This window comes from Rhinatrema bivittatum, chromosome 2 (assembly GCF_901001135.1).
Source record: "Rhinatrema bivittatum chromosome 2, aRhiBiv1.1, whole genome shotgun sequence".
In the NCBI taxonomy this organism is placed as follows: Eukaryota; Metazoa; Chordata; class Amphibia; order Gymnophiona; family Rhinatrematidae; genus Rhinatrema; species Rhinatrema bivittatum.
The window spans coordinates 755,489,065-755,516,316 of record NC_042616.1 but is presented as its reverse complement, the minus strand read 5'-3'; the positions used below and the strand labels follow the sequence as shown (position 1 = coordinate 755,516,316).

Here is a 27,252-nt window from a genome sequence, read left to right as displayed (position 1 = left end):
CTAACACATTCCATGTTTCTCCTGGCCACTTATCTAGCAGGCATACACAACATAGTTGCGGATCGCCTCAGTCGTCAGTTCCTTCCCAACGAGTGGTCCCTGGATCCAGTGGTAACGACCAGAATCTTTCAACGTTGGGGTCAACCAACAATATAGAACTCTTTGTATCCGAACTGAATCACAAAGTGGACAGATTCTGCTCCCTGCACAAGCAGAGAAAGCAGTTAACCATGGACGCCTTTGCTCGTCCCTGGAACTCAGGCCTCTTATATGCGTATCCCCCTATTTTATTTAAAAACATTTCTATACCGACTTTCACAGATTAAAATCTGACCAAGACAGTTCACAAATTCAAATATAAAAGAAAACAAAAAAGGAAAATAAAATCTAATTAATAAACAACTACGCAGAGAAAAAAACAAAAAAAAATATAAAAATAAACAAAGTAAAGTAATAGAAAAAAAATACAATATGTACTTATAAACCCTAATTCTTTAACATAACTATACCGCTCATAGCAAAAACTCTAATGAAGCTACAACAGGACAAGGGGTCAATGATCCTCATAGCCCCTTATTGGCCTCAACAAGTATGGTTTTCCCATACTTCTCGACCTCTCGATCAGAGAACCAATTTGCTTGGGCTCAGCACCCACTCTCATAACTCAGGACCAGGGCAGGTTGCGCCATCCCAACCTTCAGACCCTATCCCTCACAGCCTGGATGTTGAAAGCTTGATCCTGCAACCACTCAATCTTTCAACTAATGTCTCTCAAGTGCTTGTAGCTTCACGTAAGCCTTCTACACGAAAATCCTATCATTGTAAGTGGAAAAGATTCACTACGTGGTGCACACAGAAAACTATTGATCCCTTTTCCTGCCCCACGTCATCTTTATTAGACTATCTCTGGCACCTTTCAGACTCTGGTCTCCAGACTTCGTCGGTAAGGGTACACCTGAGTGCAATCTCAGCTTACCACAAGGGAGTAGGGGATGCCCCAATATCAGCGCAACCCCTTGTCAGTAGATTTTATGAGAGGTTTAATTCAATTAAAACCCCCTTTACAGCCATGGGTCACAGAATGGGATCTTAATGTAGTCCTAGCAAAGCTCATGCATTCTCCTTTTGAGCCCATAGAATGCTGCGATGTTAAATTTCTTACATGGAAAGTTCTCTTCCTAGTAGCTATAACATCTGTTAGAAGAGTTAGTGAGTTAAAAGTACTTGTAACATACTCACCCTATACCAGGTTCCTACATGACCGAGTGGTCCTGCGTACTCACCCTAAATTCCTTCCCAAAGTGGTTACAGATTTCCACTTAAATCAGTCTACAAATTTGCCCACATTCTTTCCAAGATCTCACTCTAACCAAGGCGAAAGAGTTTTGCACACTTTGGACTCTAAACGCGTATTATCTAGATTGCACTAAAGCCCATAGAAAATCCACTCAGCTCTTTCTTTCTTTTGACAAAAACAAACTGGGTATGGCAGTGGCCAAACAAACTCTCTCCATTTGGCTAGCAGATTGTATAAACTTCTGCTATGACAAAGCAGGCCTTTCTCTCCAGGGATGAGTAAAAGTGCACTCAGAGCAATGACAACCTCAGTAGCACACTATTGTTCGGTAACAATTGCTGACATCTGCAAAGCTGCAACATGGAGCTTTCTTCATACATTTGCAGCTCATTACTGCCTGGACAAGGAAGGACAACAAGATTCCGTCTTTGGACAATCTGTCTTAAAGAACTTATTTCCTGTGTAATCACAACTCCTTCCACATCCAACCTGCTGTGATTTCAGGCTGCCTCATTTTTTTCCAACAGTACAACAGTTGTTGTGCCGCGTGCACAAGTTGTAACTGTTGGTCCAAAACAAAGATGACTCAGCCTGTAGCTTGCTAATCACCCATTTGTGAGGACTATCATCCTGCTTGTCCTGGGATAAAGCAAAATTGCTTACCTGTAATAGGTGTTATCCCAGGACAGCAGGATGTAGTCCTCATGAAACCCACCTGCCACCCCGCAGAGTTGGGTCTGAAACGTTTTATTTTATTTTTTCGCTCACGCTTATTGCCACAAACGAGACTGAAGGGAGACCCTTGTGGCTCGAGGGATAATGGCATGCTCAGTGTGCCAGTCAAAAGTTTCTAGAAACGTTTTTACAAAGTTTTCCGTGATGTCACCCATATGTGAGGACTACATCCTGCTGTCCTGGGATAATAGAGATGTGCTTCATTTTTGCATCTCGGGTTGGGCTACATGTCTGCCAACCCGTGGAAAACTTCGTTTTCCATTGGGTCGTTTTTTGGTTTTTTTTTTCTTTCCAATTTTCGCCGAAAAACCCCCCAAACCACCCAACCCTTAGAATTTAGTTATTTACAAACCCCCCCCCCCCAAAAAAAAAAAAAACTTGCCTAAAATCCGTGGTGGTCCAGCAGGGGTCCTGGGAGCGATCTTCCAGCCAGTAAACAAAATGGCGCTGGTGGCCCTTTGCCCTTACCATGTGACAGGGGCTACCATGCCATTGGTCGGCCCCATCACATGGTAGGAGAAATGGACGGCCGGCGCCATCAAAATGGCACAGAATGGGACCTTAATGTAGTCCTAGCAAAGCTCATGCGTTCTCCTTTTGAGCCCATAGACTCCTGCAATGTTTAATTTTTTACATGGAAAGTTCTCTTCCTAGTAGCTATTACATCTGCTAGAAGATGTAATGACAAAGATCAGTTCTTCTGGGAATGACCAAGATCAAAATGGTGCGAGCCATCCATTGCTCCTACCATGTGACAGGGGCAGACCAATGGCATGGTAGCCCCTGCCACATGGCAAGGGCAAAGGGCCACTGGCGCCATTTTGTTTACTGGCTGCTGACAGCCCGAGAGCGGGAGATTGCTCCCGGGACCCCTGCTGGACCACTAAGGATTTTAGGCAAGTTTTGGGGTTGGGGGGGGGGGGGTTGTAAATAACTAAATTTTAAGGGTTGGGTGGGGTTTTTTGTTTTGGTTTTTTTTTTTTTAAAGGTGCCCCCGTGCTAACCCGAACAATGAATTTTCCCCGAGGGTCAGGGAAAATCTATCTCGGGGTTCAGGTCCTCCGACCCATACCGAATTGGACTATCTCTTTGAAATATTCCAATTCGGCAAAAACGATTGCACATCTCTTTGGGATAACACCTATTTCAGGTAAGCAATTTTGCTTTCTCTTCCTTTACCTTGCAGATATTATGGGGAGGCAAGGGGACAAGAGGAAAGGAGGAGCAGATTAGGTAGTGGAGGACTTTTCATTGTTTTCACTGAATCAGTCTGCTTCAGGCACATCTCCCATGCTACCTGGAGGGGAGGGACTGGAGTAGGAAGCAGAGGCGTGTTCTCCGTTGCCTAAAACTTTGTGACTATTTGGCCAAATGGCCAATAGTCATCAAGGCAGAGTCCTGTGTGATGCAGTGGACCCTCTGCTACAGCCATAGATAAAAGCAGCCCTGCTGATGATTCCAACCCCCCTTCCCCCAAGTTCCAGTACGGCACAGAGATATTGCTTGCTAGTACCAGTTAGCAGTGAATATTTTCCAATATAAACTTAATAAATTAGTTTACTTTTACTAAAAAGAACTTAAAAAAGAGGCTCCAGTGATTCAAACTGTAGATGACAATTGGCAGCCATGTCTGTTCAGCAAAACACCTCATGAAAATGTCAGCTATCCCTGACTGTGAGAACTGTTAAACCTACTGAAATCTGCAAGCCAGAATAGCATTTTATACCCATCTGGTAGAACAGTTCTCCTAGCTCCTGTATGCTCTCAAGAGCTGTGATGTCAATAATGAGAGATAATTACTTAAAACAGGCACAGAAAGTTTGGGTCATTGATTACCAGGCACCTCACAAAGGGCTCTGTTGAAAAGTGTAGAAGAATATTTGCAATAATCCAATATATCCATGGGCATTATAAAGAACATGATGATTCGTTCTTCTGGGAATAACCAAGATGTAATGGGGGGCAAGCGTTAATTTCTGAGCAACCCAGTAAATTGTACAGAAAAGCAGAAAATACTGCTTTTCTGTACACCAAAGCTTAAAAAAAAAATAAAAATCTGCCCACTAGCCAGCGGGTTAGAAAAACGGACCCTCCATTTTACCGGCGTCCATTTTCCTAACCCGTGGCTGTCAGTGGGTTTGAGAACAGATGCCGGTAAATTAGAGCTTCGGTTGTCAGAATCACTAACAGCCACCTCTACCTCTAATAAGGAGGCGCTAGGGACGGGCTATTGTCCCTAGCGCTTCCTTATTAGTGTGCTACCTCATTTAAATACAGAATCGCGTGCCCAGAAGAGGTGCCTGCGTGCGCGTCTGGAGAGTGGGTGCTCAACACAGAGAGCATTTTTTTACTGTATCTGCCCATTTTGTGCGGGTCCTCCTGAGTTTCCATCTTTGAGCACTGATGTGACTCATTCTGAATGTTGGCAGCAGTAGCAGCAGTGGAGGAGATGTGGTAACCAGCTGAGCCAACTGCCTGCAACACGCCGATCTCTCATTTCTTCCTTCTCCTGCACTTAAATATAGAGGGAACTTGTCCATTGTAATGAGTTCACGTGTGTATCTTTTTCCTTTCTCCTTTTTGTTTTAAAAATTTGGAAGAGACTAGTGACTCTGTTTCCCTAGCTCTTCTTTTAGTGAAATGACTCTTCTCATTGTCTGCATTACTTGCCCTATGGAGGGTGGTGTGCCACACAACATTTTTAATATAGGTGTACCTTGGGCCTGAAAAAGTTGGGAAATCCTCATCTACAATATAGTATAACATGCTGACCTGCTATGAAAACTGTCAAGAATACTTTCATACTAGGTTCTTACCCCTATAACAGATGATTCAGAGTCCATCTCAAGCCGGATGTATGCACATGGAGAGATTTATCATTAAACTTCACAAGGTTCAGTGCTGGGCCCCAACTTTGTTGTTTAACTTATATACAAATAATTTACTAATTTCATCTTGCAAGTTCATCTATGCTGATGACATTTGCTGTGCCATTTATCCTTATGCTTGCTGGTCAGTGTGAACGAAGATGTGATAAAGCTGGCACACTACAGCGCCACATGATGACTTAGGTCCAGTCCTGCCAAAACTGAATCCAGTGTTTTTTCACCTTCGCAGCACCAGTGCCAAATAAAACTTAATATCTATATGCCTGGAAAGACTAAAGAATTCCCAAAATATTTGGGAATGTCACTAGACAGAACTCTGACCTTTCGGGAGCACCAAAAACGAACAGCAGCAAAGGTCATTGTCTGCTAGCCAAACTTGCTGGGTCAACATGGGGAGCTGTAGTTACTTCAAACCTCAGTTCTCACTCTATCATAATCAGCAGCATACTGTGTCTGTCTGGTAAAGATCATCACATTTATATATTGTTGAGAGACCTACTGTAACTGAACACAACCACGTGTAACCTGCTCTTACTTCTCAGTTGAAGCTTTCCAGCTGGAAAGAGAGAGAAGAGGGGAAAAACTTCCAAAAATTTGCATCAAACAGAAACCTTCTCATTTTGCAGTGCAAATATGTTTAATAAAGATTTTTAAAAGTGTACAAATCCTGTAGGTTAAAATTATAACAGCCTCCATGAGGCTATTAAACAGTTATTACAGATGTGTGTTTGTATACATAATGGTATGGCGGCCAACCAATTATGAGAGCGAGGGGGATGTAAAAAAAAAATCCAATGGCTTCCACATCTCCAACCATTTTTGGCCAATCTATTAAATTTAAGGAGGGCTTCCCAAACGTTTGTCCAAAGTGACCCCATTTTGGAACTTGAAAATTCATATGACCCCCAGAGGCATATCTGGGAACTTTTGATTTCCTATCACCCTAAGATTATTGAGGGTCGGGGGTGGGGGGCTCACATGCTCACTCCCTCACATTCATGCTCATTCTCACATACTCATTCATTTCTCTCTTGTCCACACACATATGCACACTCACTTCTCTCCTTGTTCCACACACATACAAGCACTATTACACATGCACTCATTCCTCTCCCTTTTACACACACACACACACACACACACACACACTCTCTCACTCTCTTCCAAACACATACATGCACTCCTGTTTTCCACACACACCAAACTCACTTCTCTTCCTCTTCCACACATATTCATGCACACTCCTCTCCCTTTTCCACATATGCCTATAAATACATATGCTCACACACATATATACACTCGTTCAATTCTCTCCCTCTTCCACACACACATGCACTCTCATTCTCTCTTCTCACCTTGATTCTTACTAGCCACAGGAGCCGCCTCTTTCCCCAGGGCAGCAGGATATGTACTCCACTTCCTCCTCCTGCAGTGTCGGGCTGCTCTGTCCTTGCTTTATTTTCAGCGTGCGGCCCGATGTTGTTGCTCCTGCGTCTGCAGCTTCTTGTTTCCCACTGGGAGGGCAAAGCTCCTGCTCATCTCGCTTTTCATGTCATTTTCCTGAGGCACAGGTGCTGACACTCCTCCTTCCTTGAGCCTGCACTGCTCCAGACCCTTTTTCTTCCGGCTTTCTGCAGCAGGCACCCGGAGTTATCGGGTGTTGGTCCGGAGACCCGGCAAGTCGTTCAGAATTCCGAAGTCTCCACGCCAAATCCAGAGAGTTCCCAAGTATGCCCAGAGGATGACCAAAACAAATTAGCAGTGATGCAGTTCCCCTCCATTAATCACTCCTCACCCTTCCTGTACTCCATCTAATGCCTTCTCTTAACCTCCTCCCCTCTCTCAATCTGTTTCTCTCGCTCCCCAGCCCATCCCTTCTCTTTCACCTCCTCCAGTCCTTTTCATATCTCCCAGTTGATTCTCTGTCATATGCTCCCTCTCATGCCATCTCCCATTGCCTCCTCCCTCTCATCCTCTCTCTCTCATACCTTCCCAGCTTCAACTCCTCCCACCAACCCTTTTTTCACATCTCCTTTCTTTTTACATCCCTCAGTTGATCTTCTGTCATTCTTTCTCTCTCACTTTCCAGAAGTAATCCCTCCCCACCTTATCCAACACAAAAAAACCCTCTTTCCTCATTCCTTTCTTCAAATTGCCCCTCTTCCAATTATCTCACTGGCCAGATCAATGATACCATTTTCCTTTGGGATCTGGGCAAAAGGTGGATGATAAAAGTGGGAAGAGAGAGCAGGCTGATGATATGGGCATCATTTTTCTCTTGGTTAGGTTCAGTGGTTGGTGAGGGGAGGGCAGCAGTGAAAATCTCCACTGGTCATACACACACCCCTCCCCTTCTTTTGTGGCTGGTCCCAAACTGCTGCCACAAGCAGCAGCCCTGATCCCTCCTTGCGCAGGGCTTCCTGCAACTACAGAAACTCATGCAAGGGCTGTGCCACTGCACAGTCTGAGTGTGTGCTTATTTACAGGCCCCCCATGCTGACATCCACTATTAATGCTGCTGCTGGCACCTAAAGAGTGCTGTCACTTGAGGCACTTGTGACCCCAACTGAAGGATGTATGACCCCATTTGGGGTCCTGACCCACAGTTTGGGAAGCCATGATTTAAGGGCTACAGCCTTTTTAAACTGTATAGCACATACAAACTGAATTCCACCAAAAATGTTACTGAAGTAAATCACTATTCTTCTGATTGGAAAATAATTTTAACAGCAAAAGCCAAAAGAAAAGTCCAATAATTGTTTCTGAGTCTATGATAGAAATATTGGAAGAGCTGCTCCCTTGAAAATTCTAACACAATAAGAAATAGGACAGTAAATTCCAATAATTTGTTTTATGGTGTTCTACACTGATGTCCAAAATAAATTAACCAAAGGACATTAAAAAAAAAAGCATATGAGATGATGTGGCTTTAGGCGCTCTACAGGACTAACATTTGTGATCTTTGAGAAAGCTGGCTTTGAATAATTTCCATGTTGTCCACATTGCACGATGCATGACAAAATGTGATTGAGTTATGCTGGAAGATAAAGATATGCGTATAGTTGAGTTCTACAGATAGGACTGGTCAACATCTTCATCTGAACAATGGAGTTCTGAGAGCCAGCTGATTTCTAGCTAACAGAAATAAAAAAAACTTTAGCTTGCTGGATCACCTTATGTATTGGAAGCCAAGTGGGTCAAAATCTCTATACAGGCTGGCCAATTTAGAATAATATTCTACAAAGTGCAATGAAATATTACTGGATCTAATACTTTTCCAAAGTTGCAACCAAGAATAATGTTGAAGCTGGCAAACCAAATTGTGAAATTAGAAGGTTTAAAGGAAGCAATTCAGTCAACTATAACAATGCTGCAAAAACCATCTACCACATTGCTCCCAGAACTTCCAATTTACACTCATGTCATTGATTTTAATATGTAAGTGAAACCAAGGAGCCGACAGTTGAGAGAATTTCCATTTAGGGGAAAGAGACATGCAGGTTTTCAAATGCAGAAAAAGCTCTGAGTAGAATGAATATAGGTTATTCCAGAAAGTCATACCAGGTAAGCTTTCAAGAAGAAAAGGTTGTGTTAAGTGTTGTTCAGAGCATTCAATGTCAATATCCAGCAGTATCCCTGTTGAAAAATAAAAGCAAGGTAATAACCATAAAAGTCATGAATGTTAACTTCTCCAAACTTAAATCTAGACAGACAAGGGTGAATGCAATTTTGGGAGGTTTGTTCCTTAAACTAGATAACATCTGATCCAACTCTTATAAAAGCCATTAGAGAAAAAAACTGGTAATATAGAAAAGGCATAATTAATCCTTGGAGCAATCACCATTTTAATGGGGTCCATCTGATCCCACTACATAAGGTGGCATTCAGGCAAGAAGAGAATTCTGAAGCATCTGTCTGAATGAGGGAAGTCTCGCAATAAGAAATTGAGGAATATTGTTAAAAAAAAAAAAAAAAAAGTGCCCAAATATTTGAGACCATTATGCATTTGTTTGAAACAATAGAGTAAAAGGTCAGTGTGATGGCCCAAAAGGTTTAGTGGCATAATATCAGTTTTTGCCAATTCACCCCATTATCCAGAAAAAAACTGAAAAATTGTCAGTCTTTGTGAAAAATGGGAAGGGAGGATTCAGGCTCATTGACATATACCACATATGCAGCCAACTTTAATACAACAGATGCCAGGATTTTGTCTGATAGCTAATAAAAGGTGTTGTAGTGCTAAATTAAAGAGAAATGGGGATAGAGGGCAACCCTGACGTGTTCCTCTAGTGCAGAGCTTTCCAAAGTGTGTGTCGGGACACATTAGTGTGTCACCTGTAGTGTGGAGGTGTGTCGCCCGGTCCACAGGGCCGGCAGAAGCAGGGAACTATAGCAGGAAGATCGGCTCGAAGAAGAGGGTCACGTTCACTCCTCCTCCTCCTTCCTGCCTGTGCAGCCCCGGAAGAAAAACGTTGCCGGAGCCGCGTGGGCAGGAAGGAGGAGGAGCATCTGCTGCGTACAGAAGAAGAGCAGCATTAATGGGCCGTTGCGGATTCCACGTCGCGACGGCCCGAGAAGAGGAGGAAACCCGATAGCAGGGCTGCTGCGGATCCCACGTCGCGGCAGCCCGAGAAGAGGAAACCCGATAGCAGGGCCGCTGCAGATCCCATGTCACGGCCAGGGAAGATCAGGGCCTCTGAAGAGCCCATCCTTCGGCAACCCGTGCAGAGGGACAGCATGTGCCAGTGAGAGCCTGTGCTTGAGCAAGAGAGCATGTAGTAGTGAGAGAGCCTGTGTGTGTGCGAGTGAGACAGCATGTGCACGAGAGAGACAATATGTATGTATGAGAGAGAGGCATGTGAGAGTGAGAGCTGTGGATGTGTGAGATTGCATGTGAGTGAGAGCCTGTGTGTGTGAGAATGTGTGAGATAGACAGCGTGTGAGAATGAGAACCTGATTGTGTGTTTGAGGGAAGAAGACAGATGGAGAGAAAAGAAATAGAAAAAAAGACCCTGTAAAAGGAATTGGCAAAAAAAACAAGAAAGGAAAGGTGGAAAAAAAAGCCTGTGACCAACCGATTAGAAAACTAAGATCAGACAGCAAACGTAAAAAAAAAAAAAATTACTTTTTATTGATTGGCACATGTAATCTTTGGGAATCTGCAAGAGTAGCACTCTCTATGCCGATCTCACAATGTACAAGATCAGCATGGAGGAAGTGGAAGCCTGCAAATATTTATTATGAGGGGTTGTGTTGTGAAACATTTTATGTATATATTTAAGGAAACATACATAAATTGTTGAAATACATTTTGTTCGTTTAACCTTTAACTTCTGGTTTGCTGGTAGACTGAATTACTGTGTCACGAAATTATGTTTGTCTAAAAAGTGTGTCACTAACATGAAAAGTTTGGAAGCTCTGCTCTAGTGAGACCAAATCTGGAGGAAAGCACATTGTTTACCAAAATGATTGCATGTGGTTTAGTAATATGGTGCCATATGATAAAGTTTCCCCAAAGACAAACTAGCATAGTGTTTACCAGGGTTCGTCAAGATGGAATTTGACTGCAAGCTTCTACATTTTGAACTAGAGAGCAATCCATTCTATCTGCTGTGTGCTAGCTATTTCTGAGCATGCAATGATTAGGGCTCTTCATAACAATGAACAATTCTACACAGTAAAGTAATTGCAACAGCTCAATTTTACCTTTTTTCCATCTGATTGCCTAAGTAACTTTCCATTAGTATAAATATGCATGTATTAACGCAACTGTTTTCACAAAACTTGCAATCTTATAATGTTGCTGAGCTCAGTTCCTTGGCTCTGTAGGTGAATACCAGTTCAATTTGGTGTCTATGTGTGCACAAATGTTTGCTAATGCAGTCCTACTGAATAAAATTCAGATCCTTCCTCAGTCTTGTATTTACATCTTGGTTAGCTCTGGAAATGGCTTCCACTGCAGTTCTTTTGCTTTTCTGCTTTGCAGCTAACTTATGGACAGAAAAGAGACCCCTAGTGATGATTTGCAAGATTTGTAGAAGACTTAAAGGGACTGATTTTATTAGTATGTCTGAGTGCGGAATTCAAAATAATACACATCAGTTCCACTGCTGTGGCTTTTTGTTCTTGCAAATATCATTGTCCTGTGCATTTGACAACTGATGATGATCCTTATGCTGGTGGAAACCATTTGTATTGCACCTTGCCTAATGCTCTACAATAACTACTTTACTTACTCCTGGGGTATTTCTGCATAGTGCAGAAATATTTTCATTTTTAGCACCGAATTTGAAGAGATTCCCTGAGCAGAGTCCAATCCGCTCATGGCCTATGATCAGACAGGCCTGTAGGCCACAAACACTGTCCGTCCCCACTTGCAGCCAAAGATCAAACCGGCCCAATGGGCTGTTGGTGAATGGGCTGCCTATGGCTGAAGATCAGACAGGCCTGGCGTGACCACAGGCAGACATCATTCTGCCTGCAGCCAAAGATGCAGAGGAAAGAGACCCGGGAGAACAGAAAGTCAATTTCTCCTGCAGCCGAAGAAGGCAGGAGTAGGTCCAGAATTGAGAGGCAAGAAAGCCTGTGAGTCTGAATGAGGGAGTGTATATAAGGAGAGTGTGTGAGATTGGGAGCCTGTATGTGTGAGTGAGAGGGTGTGTGAGAAAAGGATTGGGGTTGTGAGTGTGTGAGAGGGAGCCTTTGTATAGGGTGTGGATGTGTGAAAAAGAGAGGTAGCCTGTAGGGGTGTATAAGAGAAGGAGCTTGTGTGGGTATGTGTGTGAGAGGGGTACAGAGGAAGGGAGTGTTTGTGTGTGATAACAGTAAACATTACATCCTTATAATGCTTGACTTATCTGCAGCCTTTGATACAGTAAACCACAAAATACTACTAAAAAGACTTGAAGAAATTGGATTACGTGACAAAACAATAAACTGGTTCAGATCCTACCTAAACAATAGGTTCTTTCAAGTCCAGATAAACACATTATTAAAAAATTTAAACTTGAAACAGGAGTACCCCAGGGGTCAGCGCTGTCTGCTACCCTCTTTAACATATATATGCTACCCTTATGTCATCTGCTGGCAGGCCTAGAGATAATACATTACATTTACGCAGATGACATTCAATTAATTCTACCAATAGACGACACAATTGAAAAAACATTGTCTAGCTAACATGTACCTAGACATAATTAAACAACTACTAAACCAAATGGAACTGGTTATCAACATTGACAAAACTGAATTCCTTCACCTTGAGAGAAAACATACAGAAATCATTCAAACACCGATAACTCTAAGAAATAACCAGACAATTGAGCTAGCCGAAAAAGTAAGGAATCTGGGAGTAATAATGGACCCAGAAATCAACCTGAAGCCACACATATCTATAAAAGTAAGAGAAGGCTATGCAAAACTTATAATCCTCAGAAGATTGAAACCATTACTCACACCTGCACACTTCAGAACAGTATTACAAACACTTATCTTTTCCAGCACTTACTACTGCAATGCACTCTTACTAGGACTCCCAAGCACATCAATAAGACCACTCCAGATACTTCAAAATACTGCAGCCAAAATACTGATGGGAAAAACGAGGAGAGACCATATAAACTCTAGCAGACTTACATTGGTTGCCCATTGAATACAGGATAAAATACAAGGCTTTATGTACCATACACAAACTAATATATGATAAAGAAGCAGACTGGCTAAACACAGCCTTACGAGTACACGTCCCACAAAGAAACCTCTGCTCAGCAAACAAAGCACTACTAACAATCCCTTCAGTAAAGTCAGCAAAACTAACCCAAGTGAGAGAAAGGGCTTTATCATTGGCTGGGCCCATACTAAAGAACACGATGCCCCCTGAACTCAGATTACAGCATAATCTCAAAACTTTTAAGAAAAATTTAAAACATGGCTCTTTAAAAAGCCTTCACTAAAGAGTCTGGAGGGTAGAGAATGAAAGCACACGGAAACGCAGATGAGAGTGATTTTATTCAATCCTACATTTTAAGAAGTAATATCTCAAAGAGATAGTAACTCAATAATATACCTGGACTAGACCAACCTTGCTCAAATATTGATTTTATTTATGAAATTGTAACCGAACTTTATTGGCACCTGTTAGAATGTATGATAACCTACATTACATACCTTAGTCTATGTGCCTATTTGTAAACCGTTGCTATGGTATATAACTTAGCGATGGTATAGAAAAGTTTTTAAATAAATAAACATATGGGGGAGCTTGCTTAAGGGTGTATGTGTGTGCAAGAGGGACAGAAGGAGCCTGTGTAAGGGGCTGATGAGAGAGAAGTCAAACTCTGGGAGTGGCGATAGAGTGGAAAGGGTTGATCCTGGAGGGGGACAGGAGAGAGAGAGTGGAGAAGAGATGGCTGAGGGGGTTAAGATAGAGATGTTTAAAATTATGAGAGGTCTAGAATGGGTAGATGTGAATCGGTTATTTACTCTTTCGGATAATAGAAAGACTAGGGGGCACTCCATGAAGTTAGCATGGGGCACATTTAAAACTATTCGGAGAAAGTTCTTTTTTACTCAACGCACAATTAAACTCTGGAATTTGTTGCCAGAGAATGTGGTTATTGCAGTTAGTATAGCTGTGTTTAAAAAAGGATTGGATAAGTTCTTGGAGGAGAAGTCCATTACCTGCTATTAAGTTCACTTAGAGAATAGCCACTGCCATTAGCAATGGTAACATGGAATGGACTTAGCTTTTGGGTACTTGCCAGGTTCTTACGGCCTGGATTGGCCACTGTTGGAAACAGGATGCTGGGCTTGATGGACCCTTGGTCTGACCCAGTATGGCATTTTCTTATGTTCTTAGAAGGCAGAGTGAAAGCTGTCTGGCCAGGAGAGTAGGGAGAGAGGTGGAAGGGGACACTCTTACAATGGAATTTTAGGGGAATTCTGTTCAAAATATTTTAAACTCTGCATCTTAGAGTAATACCTTTTCTGTATTACATTTTAAATTAATTAAAGATTGTGATGTTTTGACCAATACATACATATAATACACATAATTTTGCTGTATTCCCCCAGGAGTGTTTATTTTAAGCTACCAAAGACTTAACTTTCCGCCTTATGAAGCAACCTCTCTGAGCTGGATTTGTCTGTGGATACGCTTTTGATTCGATTCAAGTAATGAGAATTACGGGAAACTAAAAGAAGTTCCTTATCTTAAATCTCACTTATCTTGCTGGCTTTGAATTAACTTGACAAGAACAGTTCCTGCTACACTTATTCAGCAAAAGCCAGTGAGGAGCCAGCCAGCCAGCCTCCACTGTGAGGCTTTAGAGCCAACCTATTGTGCACTTTTGGAGAGAGAAAAGCTCTGTCACATGTTTATAGAGGGGTGTTCCCTTTACAAACTAAGAGGTGGGTTAATAACTTTGAATTCAGCTAATGAGGAGGCCAGGCCATTTCTTGGCTTCATGGATTGCTTATTGCATACTGGACAATAAACAACCATTTTTGAGTTAGGAGGTTTCTGTCACAAATTTAAAATGTTATTTACACTTGATTAAATGCATTAGCAGAAATCCTGAGGTTAAACAATTTTTTGTTGTTGGGAACTGCTAAAATGGATGATCCAAAATTTAGTCCCAGAACTCTAGGATTGCAATAAAATCTAAAATTGTCCTCTCGATGCAAGAAACTGAAAATCATCTGAAAAGGATAAAATAAATGGTCATATACACTCAATGAAATTTAAGGTCATTTTCCTAAATTTTTTAAAATATTTTTATTTTCCTTTATATAATAGACTAAATCAAGACACTGTACATGAAATTATATGCAGGTATAAGTCCCTGTCCCCAAAACAGTTTACAATCTATATAGGTAATCTATAGCACTAGGGGATAGAGGACCATATGAGCTAAACATTTTCCCAATATAACCAAAACCAGGAAAAGTTTTTTAGTACAGGGCTCCCCAACCTGTCCTGGGGACCCCACAGTTAGTCGGGGAGATTCTATATGCAAATGTATCCCAATCGTTTTCATTGTGGATATCCTGAAAACCCAATGGGCTGTGAGGTCCCCATGACAGGTTTGGGAAGCCCTGCCTTAGTACATCAGTCTCAAAGTGACTAGCCCTAGGTCACAAGGAAGGTCTGTAGGAGACTCTGGATTTGACTATCAATATCCTCTTTCCCAGCCCATTACTCTAACCACTAGGATACCCTTTTCAGGTCTTTGAGAATGAATAATTTGGAAATAAAGAAAAGATCACCCATCATTGGAACTAAGGACATTTCGTGCACCCTAAATGACTAATTCTTGTTTGTTATTGAGACCTTTACCCCAGTGCTGAACAAATGATTGATCATCAATTTGAAGCAAAGTTGTTTACTTTATTATGTTAAACTTTTTACTGTGTTTTTTTTCTCCTAAAAAATGTAGCTCGAGGTTGGGAATGTACCAAAGATCGATGTGGAGAAGCAAGGAATGAAGATAGCGCCTGTCACTGCTCTGATGACTGCTTGGCCAAAGGGGACTGTTGTACTAACTATCAAGTAATATGCAAAGGTATTTATATAGTTATGCATCTTTTATTGCCTGGCCTCTGAAAACATTGTTTGTAACGTACAGTGAACTGAACAAATATAATACTGCTGAGGTCTGTTGAGCCATTGTGCTGAGACATTCTATTTCTGAGGAATGAGCTTTGTTAGTGTCTCGTTAATATTAAAAATGAGTGAGAATTATTACTATAATCACCCTCGAGTAGGAAGAGGCTATTTTAGCACTTATCTGGATTTATTTATCATTTGGGGGATGCTATAACAGATCTTCTTTGCCCTCACTAGTATTTCTCTTCAAGATTCATGAAAATAGCTTCCTACATTTTGGCATAGTGATGATCTGATCCATGTCATTTACATAATATATAAAAGAAGGCTGGCTAATGACTCAGGCCTTTCCCTTCCTTGGATTCACTAGGGCTGTGGATATGTCATAGGCAGCATTCACTGTTCCTGGGCAGGAGGGAGTCAAACCATCACTCGATGATACTTTGGATTTAGGGTCTATAATTACAGAATTCTGGAGGGCATACTGGTGCAGTCCTCAGCATTTTGTTTCCCCTTTTTGTGTGTGTGGGTTTTTTTTTTTTTTTCAGATTTTGGTTCATTTAATATTCATTTAAGTTTGCATCATTTGCTGAACTGAAATAAAACATTAAACTCTCCTCGCAGAAAAAGCAAAAAAAATTGTATCTCTCCATGCCCCTTTGAATTCTCTCCTACCCCCTTCGAAAAAGGACCAGAGACCACCCTGGACCCCCACATACCCAAAAGGGTTTTTTGTGAAGATCCTATTAGTGAAAGGGGCAGGAGAGATGCCCATGTGCCTCCTGCCCCTTGGCTGGTGCTATTTTGATTGCAACATCCGATTTCTGACACCAGCCACCATAGTAACGTCAAAATGGCTCTGGTCTCTAGGTCAGCCGGTGCCATTTTGTTGTACAGCCATATGTTTGTATGGTCTCAGTCACTTTAAAGGGATGTCTGAGGGGCATCCCTTCTGCCCCTTTTACTAATATGACCTCCTTGGAAGGGGTAAGAGAGGGCTTGGGTGGTTGCTGACCCCTTTTTCAGGAAAAGAGGGGGAATCGGAGAGGTCCAGGCCACCAGCAGCAGGCCTCAGCAGCTACTTTTTTGGATGGCATGTTGGAGGGGCCTGGGGAGGTCCTGGGTCACAGCAGAATTTTTGGGGCCTTGGAAAGCCCCAGAAAGCTTTGGGTCAACCACAAGGACTCCCAAACTGGTAGAGGAGGAGGGTTTTTTAGTATTATAATAACTTATTTATGCATTTTTATTTTGCAGGGTTGTGTTTTTTCCCCAAACAAAAGTTAAACCAACAAAATTTAATTTGATTTACTTTAGTTCTGTTTTGAAAGCATTTCAAACAAAAGCGCGTCTCTACTGGTGGGATCAGTTAAGGACTTTCATAACAATGTTATCATGTTTTACTGTTCAATGTAAAGCGCCATGCCATGCGTTTGTTTTGCATTACAATGTGAACCGATATGATATCCTGGATGAATGTCGGTATATAAAAAGTTTAAATAAATAAATAACACTATCTTGGCTAGTATAAGTTGAAAGGGGAATATAAAATAGCAGAAAAATCCCTGGGTAGTTGTGAGTGAAGGCTTCTGGCTTCAAAGCTCAGCTCCAGTTTTCACTGAGCTGGAAGTCCAAAGAAGTAGGAGGAAATTGCCAGGTCAAAATTATTTATAGATGTAATTTGAGACGCCTCCTTTCTTTTTTATTTTGCCCCATTACTAGTCCTAAGGTAACACTTTCCTTAATTTAATTTAAAAAACATGCTAGCTATCTTACTGACCGCTGCTTCAATGAGTTCTGTAAATATATTTTTGTTTGGTACTTACATTATTTTAAGTAGGTACTCATGTACCTTGAATATGTAGGCATAATAATGTGGCAGAGGGGCTGATGGAAGGTCTTGTTATAAAAGTAGCTAATATAGATCAAAATATATTGATACCTGATTTGCTGCTGTTGAAGTGATGTAAAACATTTTGGTCATGTGACCGGTTTGTTTGGGATAAGTATGGAAATCTCATTCTTCTTATCTTTATCCCATATTCATAAGTTAGGTATAGGAGGGTAGTCATGCTCACTATTTTGGTCAAATAGGAGGCTAAGTGGAGGTGCTGCTGTGTTGATGATGCTATGTAGGGTAAATTGCTCATTTCTTTTCAGAAATGAAATAAAAAAATCAGGATAGGTCGATTCCTGATCCCTAAGCTGGCCGGAAACTGGGCATTCACAACCTCTGTGGAGTGGGAATCTCTGTTGTTACAAATGGTGACACTTGGGGGCCGATGTAATAAGCTCCGATAGATCTGCCGCGGGTTTGTGCTGTGGAATTATGTATGTGTTTATGTGCTAATCTCATTGTGTGTATATAATACAATTAGTATGGAAAAAACATGTGCACAAATCCGCTCAAAAGCTGTGCCAGTTTAGTGCAAGTCCATAGCTAATTCCATGCAAAGTAGGCAATTAAACTATTCATGGGGCAATGCAGAGAGTTGTGCTGGTGTTAATGTGGGATTTTTAGTGCCTGGGTCAAAGCAGGAGTTAAGTGTAAGAGCCTGTCTGGAGGTCGAAAAATTAAGCGGCAGAAGTCAGAAGAGAGGTCTGAGAGGGAACTGGCAAATGTCAGATGATTGCTTTTGTAGCCCCTTCCAAATCTCTGCTGCATTTGCCCTGCTCACCGACATCCACCATTATAGCTCCCACGCGGTCGTGACGAATTATGAAGGAGTAAAACATTGTTCTACCCACCTTCAATCCCACTCCAGGACACTCATTACTGGAGTGGGATTGAAGGCTTTCAGTTGAGAATCAGTCATGGGTCACCACATTAATGTGGGTTTATGCATTGTTTATTGCATAGGGCCTTCAGTGCATGTTTTAGCATGCATATCTGCATGGATTTTCTGCATGTATTCATTGGCTGCGTTATATCTCATTTATATGTTTTATACAATCCCATGGAGGTGCCTGCTTTTGCCATGCATGCTAAAATAAATACATACAGACAACTACTGCCGATCTTGCCAAGGGTCTTTTTATACTGGCCCCTTAGTGTCCTAGAGCTAGGATGCACTTATATAGAGTTCCGGATGGAGATACTGCCATAATCCTTGGCCAAAGATCAACACTTGCAATAGTTGGTGTAGTGGGTGGTTGTGGCGGGGAGTTGTTTATTGAACAAAGATTCATGGTCCTGGGTCCTAGCAGGATTTTTGGGGCCCGGAAAAGCCCCAGATTTCAGTCAAGTCTGGCCTCTAACAGAGGCCAGATTTGATAGATTGGAAGCCCAAAAGGAAGCAGGAGAATAGTGGCCAAGTCCGCTTCTCTCTTCCTTTACCTACTAAGAAAGGGAAAGTAGTTTTAATGTAATTCTTACACCAGAAGTACTACCTGCCAGAATAAAGCTTATATAAGCTAATCTTGTTTCATCTTTGTACAACTATTAGAATTCCTGAAGTCTTCATTACTTGCATACTATAATTATAAACAGCATTTTCCACGAGAAACTTGCTCAGCATGATTTCTATTTATAAACATTTAGATGCCCCTTTCTTAAATTGTTGCACACTGTGCAATTGAAGTTTAAGGTAAGCTATACATGTGCACTATTGCCTACCCCAAAACTTGCATGGACTTGGCATTCAAGGCACAATGGAAGCAAGGGTTCTTATATAGAGGCAAGCCAGAGAATGCAGAAGATGATCTGTTCCAAATTAACCTCCCACAAAAAACTAGAGAGCTTTTTCAACATGTGAGTTGGATATGCCTAGGTTATATAACCGCCACCTACCAGCATAAGCTAATGCCTCATTAGGGCCAACCTTTATGTAAAGATTAAACAGGTGTTGAATGATTTCTTAAACAGATTTGGCCAATACACTCTTTGCTTCTGTTTAAGCAATACAGTTTTCTTTAACTTGGAAACCAGTATAACAGGGTTACAGCCTCTTTTCATCCTTGGCAAGCTACCTACCACAAGTTAGGTTATGAGGTTCTTAACATCAGCTTGGTTTTGCAGTTGCTGAAGTTGACCTTGGGTGTGCTTCTCCCCTGCCAAGGAAATGCTTCCTCTCTCACTGCATCTGTTTAGTGCTGTTCATATTCCATCTTGTATACTCTGTTTTATTTCACAAACTTGACTCATTAACACCATATGATGTACAGAAACACTGAAATCTATAGGCAGCAGGAAGTGAATTAATATTTTTCCCCGTAGATAAGCATGAATTAGCCATGTTGTCTGGGATGTCCCTCCGTGCCACTAGGTGGCAGAGCTCTCAAAGATCACTGAACTTTGGGTCAGTGAGGTGTTCCTGCTTGTATCTTCCCATGTTTCCCCGAGTCTCGTCAGTCCATTTTTCTTCGCGTGACTGAGTGCACACGGAGCTCTCCTTCTCTCTCAGAGAAAGCATTTTCTGTGAAGAAAAAAAGAAAAAACCCACTAAAAACACTGACAACCTATGATGCCTCAACCACCAGGGCTTCAAGTTCTGTCAATGTGGAAAATTGTCTGCCACTGATGGGCCCGACCGGTCTTATATTTGCCTGGGTCCAGACCATGACCAACTAAATTGTTGGGACTGTGGCCGCATGTCACCCCGGGCCCAGCGGCATGGAGCTGCCAGTATCGCCCAACTCCGAGGAGCGGCGTCTGGTTCCTATGTCCCCTGGAGGTGTCAACTAGATCCTCTCCAAGACCCCACCGGAAGTCTAAATCACCATCTCATTGTCAGGCCACCTCTGTGGACCCCCCTGGTCCATAGGAACCGGCGCCAAAGCAAGCCCTCGAGACACCGAGGCACGGTGTGGGAGATGCGTCGTCTGCACCGAGGAAGCAATCTGCGTCGAATGCAATCGACACACCCGACGCATCAAAAGAGTATCAGTGCACTGATGCATCAAAAAGACACAGATGCATTGACGCATCACAGGGGCACCAACACGCTGACGCACTGGGCGTCGAAGACAAGGCCCATTGAAGCACTGCTGACTCTGGTGCACACCCCTGTGACAAATCACGCTGCCGACAGCGTCAGCACAGACGCAGCCGACGAAGGCAGGTTCCAGGCCACCGAAGAAACACACCTTGGGACATAAACGGCCCAGGGAGCCTTTTCCTCATCTAGTCATAGATTTGGAGGGGGATCCCCCTTCTCCCAGGATCTTGGGCAGTTCCTTGGCCTCATCAGACACATTCTGCGACCGAAGACCTGTGCGACCGGCGCCGGAGCCCCACCGGGGGAAGGTCAGGTCAGTGCTCGGCCTCCCCACCCGGGGGTCCCCAACGCCAGCCGCGCACGCCGAGGCCCAATCCGGCGAACGCAACGAAAATAGAAAAAAAAAATCAGGGAGACGCGCCAAGGCCCACCCAAAACAAAGAAGGCAGCCAACCAGATTGAGCCCGGCAGGGCTTTAAATCCTGACTGCAGGCGCCATTTCCTCCTTTTCCACGCGGCGACCGAAGGCCTGCGCGACCGGCGCCGGAGCCCCACCGGGGGAAGGTCAGGTCAGTGCTCGGCCTCCCCACCCGGGGGACCCCAACGCCAGCCGCGCGCGCCGAGGCCCAATCCGGCGAACGCAACTAAAATAGAAAAAAAAAAATCAGGGAGATGCGCCAAGGCCCGCCCAAAACAAAGAAGGCAGCCAACCAGATTGAGCCCGGTAGGGCTTTAAATCCCACCCTGCTAGGCGCCGCGCGGCTCCTAAGGAGCGCGACAAAGGGGCCTGCCCCTTTGTGTGCCCCTTCGTGTGAACCTGAAGCATAACCAGAAACCACCCACCCTAAACGCCTCTGCCACTCAACCCTCTACCAAAGAAGCACTCAACGTCAGCTACACCCAAGCTTTTGGCCAGTGACTCCATCTTCAAGGTTTCACACACACATCTGCTTCCCCAACATTCATCCAGCCTCACCAGCAAGCTTCCAGCATTCATCCAGCCTCACCAGCAAGCTTCCAGCATTCATCCAGCCTCACCAGCAAGCTTCCAGCACACATCCAGCCTCACCAGCAAGCTTCCAGCACTCATCCAGCCTCTCCAACATTTATTGCAGTATCTTCAATCTTGCAACATTGTTCCAACCAACTGAGCCACAATAATGCACCTCTGCACCATACCCAAAATATGGTTCAAACTCAGAAAGCACACAAAACCTGCAACCCATCACATTGCACGACAACAAAGGCTTATACCAATAATGATATCGCCAATTACGCAAATCCTAGGACTCTCTCTCTGTTTACCCTAACACTATTCAACACTCAGTCTCTTTCCAAAAAAATGGACATCCTCAGTGACTATCTCATAGAAATCAACCCAGATATCTGTGCAATCACAGAGACATGGTTGAAACACACAGATACAGTACTTACAAATCAGCTTCCCACACAATCCTACGACCTATTCTCTGTCCCCAGACCCAAAAAAAGAGGTGGGGGACTCCTCCTGGCAGCAAAAAAAGGACTAAATATAACTTTACAACTCACTAACACCTCAACCAAACTAGAATTCTCCCTCTTTAAATCTGATCAAATCCAACTAGCTTTAGTCTACGCCCCACCAGGAACTTTAGAATTGGATCCCTCTCCTCTGATCGAACTTATAGCCAAACACATAAACGCTGACAAACCTGCCATAATCCTCGGAGACTTTAATTTACATGTAGACGCTACTCCACAATCCATCAACTGCCAAACTGTCCTCTCCTCACTCAGCCATTTGTGCTTCACTCAAATTATCAACAGTCCCACCCACAAGGCAGGCCATACTTTGGACCTCATCTTTATCAACGAGCCCCTTACCATTCACAACAACCCCACTTGCTCACCAGTTCCATGGTCAGACCACAGAGTCATCCACACAACCCTTAAGATCAACAACCCACCACCTCAAGTCTCGACCAAATCCACCATCCTCTTCAGGAAACCATGCTCTCCAGACATACTCAGTGAAAAGATGTCTGAAGCACTAAATCAACTAGACCTCACAGACGCAACTACGGCAACCACCTCATGGATCAATATTAACAATAAAATAGCAGATCAAATCTGCTCAACGTCAACCAAAACCATACAACCCACATTAGACAACAGAAAACCCTGGTTCACCCCCGACCTGAAATCCCTTAAGCAATCTCTAAGAAAAAAAGAACAAAGCTGGAGAAAAAACCCAACCACTTCGACGCATGCCATCTACAAATCCCTCCTCAACACTTAGAGAAATTCTATCCTTAGAACAAAGAAAGAATTCTACGCAAAAAAAATCCACAACTTCATTTTTGATTCAAAGGTTCTTTTCTCTTATGTCTCCTCTTTAACTAAACCATCTCCGCCCACCATCCCAGATCACCAAGCTCTCAACAAAGCTAACGAACTCGCCAACTACTTCAAGACAAAAATCACCAACCTTACCCATTCAATCACAACCAACAGCCTCACTCCAACACACCATCTCATAGCCCTACCTCAACAACACACAAGCCTGGATTCATTTGAGCTCACTTATTCACTGGAGATAGAAAATATACTCAAGAAACTCAAACCATCCTCCCACCCATCAGACCCATTACCAACAAATCTCCTAATCGCCATACCAAACACCATCTCTAAACCAATTGCAGAAATTATTAACACATCCCTTTCTCAAGGTTTAGTTCCTAACCAGTTAAAATTGGCAATCCTCAAACCACTACTAAAAAAACCTAACGCCTCTCCATCGGACCCAGCTAACTTTCGACCTATCGCAAACTTACCCCTCATCGCCAAATTGATGGAGAAAATTGTCAACAAGCAACTGTCAGAATATCTGGAAGATCATAACATTCTATCCCCGGCTCAATATGGTTTCCGAAAACTCCTAAACACCCTCTTACTATCTCTCACTGACACCATCCTCGTTAACCTGGAGAAAAAACAATCTTACCTGCTCGTTCTTCTTGATCTGTCCGCTGCGTTTGACACGGTAAAACACACCATACTTATAGACCAACTAGCCAATATAGGGATCAAAGGCACAGCTCTCAGATGGTTTCAGTCCTTCTTAAGCAACAGATTCTACAAAGTCAGGATAAACAACAAAGAATCGCACCCAGTACTTACAGATCAAGGAGTCCCGCAAGGATCCTCACTTTCACCCACCCTCTTCAACATCTACCTCCTCCCTCTCTGCCACCTACTCTCAAACCTCAAGCTTACCCATTACCTCTATGCAGACGACATACAAATCCTTCTCCCGATTACAGAATCCCTTCAAAAAACCATCACATACTGGAAAGAATGCCTACAGCCCATTAAAGACTTACTCTCAAGTCTCAACTTAATATTGAATGCCAATAAAACCGAAAGCTCATTGTCTTCCAGGACCCCCTTACAATCTCATCAAGCCTCTCTCCACCAAACTCAAATAGTGTGTTCTCACCTGATGTCAGAGACCTTGGAGCATGGCTAGACAACCATCTAAACCTAAAAAAGTTCGTAAACACTACCACAAAGGACTGCTTTTACAAACTGCAAGTCCTCAAAAAACTAAAACCACTCCTTTACTTCTCTGACTTCAGGCTAGTACTTCAATCCATCATATTATCGAAGCTCGACTATTGCAACTCCCTTCTGCTAGGTCTACCCATCAACACCATCAAACCATTACAATGGTACAGAATTCCGCTGCTAGAATCCTCACAAGCTCTAACAAAAGGGATCATATCACCCCAATCCTTCGTAACCTACATTGGCTTCCTATTAAACACAGGATACTCTATAAGGTACTCACAATCGTCCACAAAGCGACATACAAACTAGCCCCGATCATGTTAAGCTCTCAACTTCAACCGCACACATCTTCTAGACCAATTAGAAGCGCATACAAAGGAACACTGCAGGCCCCACAAGTAAAATCATCGATGAGCAAACGAGCACTATCTTCAGCAGGCCCCCACCAGTGGAACGCACTCCCCCCAGATCTAAGACTAGAACCCAGCCACCAAGAGTTAAAAAAAAAACTGAAGACCTGGCTTTTCCAACAAGCCTTCCCAAACTCTCAAAGCTACTTAGACGGGAGGACTTCCTAAATACTAGTTATCCCAGGACAAGCAGGATGCTAGTCCTCACATATGGGTGACATCGGTAATGGAGCCCTATGTACGGAAAACTTCTGTAAAAGTTTCTATGAAACTTTTGACTGGCACCAGAGTGCCTACTGAGCATGCCCAGCATGTCATGATATTCCCTGCCACAGGGGTCTCCCTTCAGTCTTCTTTTTTCCGCGAAGCAATTAGCCTCGCGGTTCTCAGGAGTCCTGTGGGATTCTCCACATATTTTCCTTACGGAAAGCTTTAAAAAACTTCAAACGCAGAGGGTCTCCCTTAGTTTGATCATCGCGGTGAGTTTTTCCCGTTCTCGCGGTTCCGTGCCGTTTTTTGACTAAAAACAAAATTTACCTGAGCCTTAGGCCGTCGACGGCTGCCCGGCCACAAAATGGCTACAGGTTTTAAAAAATGTCCGAAATGCGCGAGAAATATGTCTATTACAGACCCTCACCAAGACTGTGTACTTTGCCTTGGTGAAGGTCATGATGTAAAAAATTGTCCCTTATGCGCTACGATGACCTCGAAAGGTCGACGTCTACGGATGGACAAGATGGAGCAATTATTCAAAATTCAACTGATTACTGCTCCATCTACTTCCACACAATCGTCTCCGGCTGGGGCGATTAGGAAAGTGGTCTTGAAGAAACGTCACTCCGGTGACTCGGGAGACGCTCCTTTTTCCTCCCCCTCACCATCGTCTAGAGCGTCCACATCGAGTAGCGAAAAAGGGCGCGAAAAAGATAAACATCGCCATCGGCATCGCAGGCCGCAACCAGCAACCATCGCTCCGATACCCGGCGAGCCATCGGCGGAAGACGGGGCACCGACTAAGAAAGCCCGGCTCCAAAGTAAGGCTTCCGAGCCACCGACAGGCCAACCCTCGCCGATTCCGGCGGAAGGAATCGTACCTCCTCAGGGCCCTGAGGTCGTACTACTGTCGCCACCACCGCCTCCCCCCATGGGTGCTCTGTTCACATCATCCATGCGGGCGGAACTTGACAGTTACATACGTCAAGCGGTTAAGGATGCCTTTATCGAGGCGATGCCACGGCCTGCCACTCCGGTTCTGCCATCGACACCGGTCATAGGAGGATCTCCGGTTCCATCACCGATTCCTTCACTACCGATGCCAAGGAAATCACCGCTCTCCTCGATGGCGCCGATTCCATTGCCGGTTCTACCTAGGCCGCAGCCACCGGATTCAGCATTGCCGATTCCCCGAGTACCATCGATTCCACCACGGCCATCGATCCCGATGGCACCTTCGATGCCTTCTCAAGAGTCCATTTTTCAACCATTGATGGACAAGCTGGACTCATTAATACATTGCTTCTCATCTCTACCACATCCTATAGATATAGATGACAGTCAAGAGCCAATACCAGGTCCTTCGGGTGTCCCACCACCCCTCAGACCTCAGACTCCACTTTCTGAAATGCCAACTAAGCCTACTAGGCCGTTGGAGCTCCCTCTGGATGATAGTGACGAAGAATTCTCCTCGGATGAAGACCTCCTTTCTGAGCCTTCTCCCCCAGAAGATAGAAGAAAGTCACCACCGGAGGATCTCTCTTTCTCCAACTTTATTAAGGAGATGTCTCAAACAATTCCCTTTTCTCTCATCTCTGAAGTGGACAGCAGACAAAAAACCTTGGAGGTGCTTCAATTCGTAGACCCTCCCAAGGAAATTCTTGCTATTCCTGTTCATGAAGTTTTACAAGAACTTATGTACAGGATATGGGAACACCCTGGGTCGGTAGCAGCTGTTAATAAGCGGGCGGATGCCACTTACCTAGTACAACCCATCCCGGGGTTCCAAAAAACTCAACTACCGCATCAGTCAGTGGTGGTCGAGTCGGCCCAAAAGAAGGCCAAAAGATTAAAGCAACATGCCTCCATACCTCCTGGAAAGGATAATAGGTTCTTGGACAATCTTGGTCGAAAAATCTTCCAAGCTGCTATGCTGGTAGCTAGAATAAATTCATACCAGCTTTTTATGAACCAGTACCAGCGTGACCTATGGAAGCAAGTTGAATCCCTGTCTCAGCAGTTACCTGACCATCTTCAGGAAGGTTTTCAAAACCTAGTACATAAGGGCCTAGAGGCGGGGGAAACACGAGGTTCGGGCCACGTATGATTCATTCGAGACAACCTCCAGATTGTCTGCAGCTGGAATAACGGCGAGAAGATGGGCCTGGCTTAAATCATCAGAGCTCAGACCAGAAGTACAGGAGCGCTTGGCGGACCTGCCTTGCTTAGGAGAGAACCTCTTTGGCGATAAGGTCAAGGAGGCAGTAGCCACCATCAAGGACCATACAGAAACCCTCAAACAGCTTTCTCAGCTGCCACAAGAGGTACATCAACCTTCTAGGAGGCCTCCAAGAAGGGAACAAAGAAAGCCATATTACCGCCCTAGGCGGTATTATCCGCCAGTAGCCAGGCCCAGACAACAAAGACCTGCTCAACGGCCTCAGCCTCGCCAAAGACCTGCTAGGCCTCAACAACCTCCGCCTGCGGCGTCCACTTCCGGATTTTGAAGTTCAACCAGAGGGCATGAGTCATTATCAAAATCCCTATCCACAAGTACCGGTTGGAGGCCGAGTTGCTCACCATCTTCAAGCTTGGACCTCCGTCACTACAGACCAATGGG

The 27,252-nt window shown here is 43.7% G+C and overlaps 1 protein-coding gene across 1 annotated transcript in view; it reads left to right on the top strand.

Moving 5' to 3' along the window:
• The window catches only part of ENPP2 (ectonucleotide pyrophosphatase/phosphodiesterase 2), a 639,793-nt gene that overhangs the window by 62,899 nt on the left and 549,642 nt on the right, over positions 1-27,252 (top strand). The window contains 1 exon segment of the mRNA XM_029591948.1: positions 15,357-15,482. Coding sequence (XP_029447808.1) covers positions 15,357-15,482 — 126 coding nt within the window.